Source organism: Xenia sp. Carnegie-2017, unplaced genomic scaffold (genome assembly GCF_021976095.1).
Source record: "Xenia sp. Carnegie-2017 unplaced genomic scaffold, XeniaSp_v1 HiC_scaffold_3, whole genome shotgun sequence".
Classification (NCBI taxonomy): Eukaryota; Metazoa; Cnidaria; class Anthozoa; order Malacalcyonacea; family Xeniidae; genus Xenia; species Xenia sp. Carnegie-2017.
The window spans coordinates 2,217,888-2,222,992 of NW_025813493.1; the positions used below are offsets into that span (position 1 = coordinate 2,217,888).

The 5,105-nt window shown below is 31.7% G+C and overlaps 1 protein-coding gene across 1 annotated transcript; it reads left to right on the forward strand.

Annotated features, from left to right (window-relative positions):
- Positions 1-646: 646 nt before the first annotated feature.
- LOC124454865 (angiopoietin-related protein 7-like) lies at positions 647-4,870 on the forward strand. The gene is made up of 4 exons (XM_047005618.1): positions 647-650; positions 1,067-1,444; positions 4,214-4,318; positions 4,710-4,870. Exons 1-4 carry the CDS (start codon positions 647-649, stop codon positions 4,868-4,870), a joined length of 648 nt encoding a protein of 215 aa, XP_046861574.1.
- Positions 4,871-5,105: the final 235 nt, after the last annotated feature.

The window sequence follows — 5,105 nt, forward strand, 5'->3', positions numbered from 1 at the left end:
ATGAGTGCACCTCAATAATATTACATCAAATGTCTTCAACCAATAGATTGTAGCTTTATGAACTTATTCCAAGAACAGACAAATATGGCCGTTGTCCGATTACTCAGTAGGCTATGTAGGCTGAAGCTTACATTCCCGCGTTTTTAAAAGACCTGTTCTTTTTAAACATAGTTTTTACTCTTTCCCATTCTAGATGAGATAAACGATCAAAATTTCAATAATATATCCTGTTAGAAACTGTACGATATACTATTATAATGCTCTATGTATAGAACTCATAAAGTAGTGAGTTTATCTCGTTCGAAATTTAAATTTATTCTATAATGTTTACACTATGAGTAACAAAACTGAAGCAAAAGCAATGGAGCATAAGAAACGGAAACGTCGTCAAAAGACTGAAATTTTTGGGAGAAAGTTATATCACTTAAAGTCCCACAAATTTTTCTAAGCTTACAGGCCGCGCAATCAGTCATCCGCCGCTTAGTATGGATGGTATGCACTGATAATGTTCATTCATACATATCCTGTTAACTTTCGATGTAAGAAAATTAGGTTTTACTATTAAGAATTCACTTCCTTTAAAAACCTAAATAAGCAATATTTTTAAGAGGTAATATAAATAAGGTCAGAAAATGTATGTTTAATAATGGGTAATAACGTTTTTCAGTAGATGGCATTAAATTTCTACTGGGTTTAATAAAATTTCAAATGACTTTCTTACTATTTAATTTAACGCTATTAGAGTTAGACTGGAATTTTCTATTCAGATATAAAAAAAATTCATGTAAGCACACATTACAATGAAATTGACTTTATATTCTGAAATTGAGTGCATTACAAAACAGCATCCCCACTTCAAATGTAATTCACAGTAGTCAATAATATCCATATCTTACATGCAATGCTTGTGTTCTGTAGGTTTCCAGCCTGTGAAACATGAAACATAATAAGAATACCTAGTACTGATTTCATTCGCTTAAAAACACTTTTTCACAAAATTCAGTCCTTTATCCTATCATAACAGAACCTTGCGAAACTGAATTTTTAACATTTTCAATTTAAATAGCCAAAGATTGCACTGAGGTACAAAATAATGGCAAGAACGAAAGTGGAGTTTATCAAATTGATCCTGATGGTCAAGGATCTTTTAATGTCTACTGTGACATGACTTCATATGGTGGTGGCTGGACTGTATTTCAAAGACGCCTAGATGGAAGTGTTGATTTCTATCGTGGGTGGAATGACTATAAGGAAGGTTTTGGTGATCTGAAAGGCGAATTCGGGCTAGGATTGAATAAAATATACCGACTAACATCAGCCAAGAGAAATAAACTTCGTGTTGACCTGGGAGACTGGTTTAGAAACAAAGCATATGCTGAATATGATTATTTTGCTGTAAAGAATGAAAATAAAAAATATCAACTAAGTCTTGGTAAATATTCTGGTAAGTTAATACGTAAATATAAACGTTTGAAGGAAAAATATTTCGATATATGCAATATTTTTGAATGATTTGAGTGATTACAGTTTGCAACGGGGGATTCTCCAAGTTTTGAAAAAAACGGATTGTAACGGTTGGTTTCGAACTAAAGCCTTGTTTGTCAATAAAAATATAATTAATTTTGAACTTAAAAACTTACCGAAAAAATACAACAAACAAACGTAAAGTAAAAAGTCGTTCCAATTTCGAACGATTCTGTTGCAAAGATTGATTGTGACATGTAATAATTGTGATTAACTTATCATCAACATTAAATGCAAATTCAACTGCAGCTTTGTAAATTACGTATTGATAACCTAGCACATGAGTGACATGTAGGTAATAAACACAACTAAATTATTTGGTACATAAGAAAAAATCTATACTGTGAATACCATTGTCTAATGATCAGTGAGTGAAATCTTTTTTATAAAATGCAAGCATTGAAGTAAGCCCTAGTAAATAACTGCAAATGCAAGTTTCAATGCCTAAATGTTATATACATTATAACTTGTTCTTACATGTAAAAGTTTTTTATGAACTTAGCAACAACCTAAACATAACAGAAATTTATTTAAGTTTACATGGACAATTCACATTTATAAGCATGAAACACAAATATAACAATTGAGCGTCGGAAAATACCCAGGTACGCCATTAAGTAAGGTCTGTTTCATACGTCAAACTTTACGTACACCGAACAGAGCCCTCTATTTGTAAGAGTTGGGACATGTATTGTTCTCTGGTTTGCGAACGTTGACTGGACAATATCGACCACATGATTAATTTCCGCCATTTTCGTTCCTAATTTTGAAATTTCAACTAGTGTTTATATGGCGATTATTATAAGTTTTTTTTATTTTGAGAAAATATTTTGATTTTTTGGAGGTATGGTTACAATAATTGATTATTTGATAGCTAAAACATGTAACTGCATATCGCCAGAATCATGGATCGGGAAAAAAGAAAGAAATGGCTTTACGATAGATTGGATTGCGCGTGGTGACCATTGTGTCTAACTGATCTTTATCTAAAGGTTTATTTACGAAGATTGTTTTCGAGTGAAAAATCATTGGAAATATTTCTCCTAATGCTAACGATTCAATAGTTTTCTTACATACAAAGCCTGTTCTTTATAGAGAGATTATGACTTATCATTATGTTCGGAAATTACTCTAATTTACAAGTTCTTAACCACTTCAAGAGATAATTATTGCTAATCCAATATGCTAAAATAATATACTTTCGAATATTGTATTTTGCATCTTTAGGAAATCCTTTGAAAGTATAGTATCAGTAATCATAAATAAAATATTTACTGAAACAGCTGGGTAAAATACATTACTGGTAATGAAATACACATTCTGACTGTACTTCAAACCAGAGCATGTTCAATTTGGTTATCAATGATTTGTTCTGGTCTTTACATAATCAATGATTTGGTGTGGTCTTTGGTCTTTATAATTTGGAAAACATGCAGAAGTTTTGTCATTACTCAACTTATTATTTTTTTAAGATAGATTAAAACTTGGATCAGACTCATATACAATGTCAAAGTCTGTACAAACAGTGACATTTGTAGCAAACAAGACTGTTCTTCAACAGCAGAATTGTTTTATAATACACAAACATAATTTCCTTTTCAAAAATGCTTCACCAAATAGAAGCCTATACCGTTTTGCATTAGAGTTAAACTTTAACTATAATCTCAGTTTCACAATCAATAAGAAATCAACAACTTCACATTAGATAAATAGAATATAAGAGCTACTGCATCTAACAAATATTTTAAATTCATAATTTTCCAGCAAAAACTTTTTGTAATCTATCTGCATTAAATTTTTATCCCTGGACTACATTGCAAAATATGTACTACCTAAGCAAAATTTCACGACCACAGTGCTTCAAAACAAAACTTGGATAACACTAATTTAATGGTAGGCACAGTTTAAGTCAAAATAAATTATAGCAGCTCAATTGAAATTCAAAATACTTTTTTGTTTTAGAATAAGATTATTAGTAGTGAATTTCTAAAGAATATATTTTTACCAGTTGAGTCACCTCTACGTTTTCTAAATGTAAATATAACCAAAAATGAGCTGCAGTGATTTATTTTTACATACCTTATACCTGTCAAAGCATTTATTCAAATCTGGAGATATGTGTAGTAACGTGTTTTCCCGAACAGGAATATGCAGCCAAAATGTCGAGTATTTTCTTTATCGCTGGTAAATTATAAGCAATGAAAACAAATATCTTGGTGCTGTAGTAGAAAACTGCGAGAATATACGTTCACATACGTAAAAACGTCTAGCAGTGGGTCACGATTAGTTTAAAAGCACAAACTAGTCAATGTATCTAAAATCTGCGAAATTGAGTTTGGTTTGCAGTAATTATTCACAAAAACGCCAAAAGCTTGATTGTGGTTTCCGATATGTTTAAAATTTCCTATAAACAAGGCGGAATTTTATTATTCTTTTGCTCATTAACCAATTTCACACAGTTTTATTACAAGTTTAACTTGCAAGTAGTCACGAAAATGGCGGCTCCGCGCTCACAAATGTCAAATGAAGATTGACTGAAGTCCTTTTTATATCTAAGCCTCTAATAATCAATTGTAAATGCAAGTGTCAATGTCTAAATGATATATACATTAAACTTGTGTTAATGGAAGTTCAAAAGAATTCTATAACTGCATTAAATGCGATTTTTGAAAGGTATTATTTTTCTTAGGAAATGCTGGAGATTCATTATCTTATCATAAAAGCATGGCGTTTACAACAAAAGATTCAGATAATGATAAGGAACGTCGAGGAAACTGTGCCTCTGACGCCAAAGGTGCATGGTGGTATAGGAGTTGTTATGATTCTAACCTGAATGGACACTACTATAGTGGCAACCAAAACAATTACAAAGGTGTGATTTGGAATACTTGGAAATATGATAATTCCTTAAAGTTCACTGAGATGAAAATAAAACCATAAAGAATTTCCAAAGACTGTGATGTTATAAATTTGATCATTATTTCTAATGAAACTTTCAACATATAATAAAAACATTTTAGCTTTTATGTCTTTTAAAACAACCTTGATGAAATTGTTAAAAATGCGTTGGTGAAACAATACTTTTCTAATATTTTCCCTAAAAATTAGAGCTGATTTAGGTAATTACATGATTCTAATGTTACGTCATTTCACTCATTTTTTTAATGAGATGTTGCTCTTTAAAGCCCGGTTTCCATATGATCGTTCCTGTCGTAAGGATCGTCTTTGTCGCTTGCAATTTGTAGAAGCCACAGAGACGATCATATGGAAACGCTCAACTCAAACGACAAAAGCGATCCTTACGTTAGAAACGATCCTTGCGTATCGATCGTTTGAGATAGACTAGAGTTCTATCCTTGCGACAGAAACGACCGGAAACACCTTTTACGCGCTTGCATTTTTTTAATGGAAACCGGTGCAAAACGATCGTTACGAAGTAGCTAATTCTATCTTTTCGCCCCGTTTCCCGCAATCTTGATGTACCATGCATTTCATGCAATTATCTTACATCATTATTCACTATGTAAACAATGTCACTTTTGATTGGTCAACTACCTGCAAATAATTCTAGATATCTGTAG

Bases quoted from the DNA above. Each gene is read 5' to 3' on its own strand.
- LOC124454865 (XM_047005618.1), top strand. The intron at 1,445-4,213 runs GTAAGTTAATAC...TATTTTTCTTAG, and splicing joins AAGTCTTGGTAAATATTCTG to GAAATGCTGGAGATTCATTA. The intron at 4,319-4,709 runs GTGCATGGTGGT...TGCTCTTTAAAG, and splicing joins CTGTGCCTCTGACGCCAAAG to CCCGGTTTCCATATGATCGT.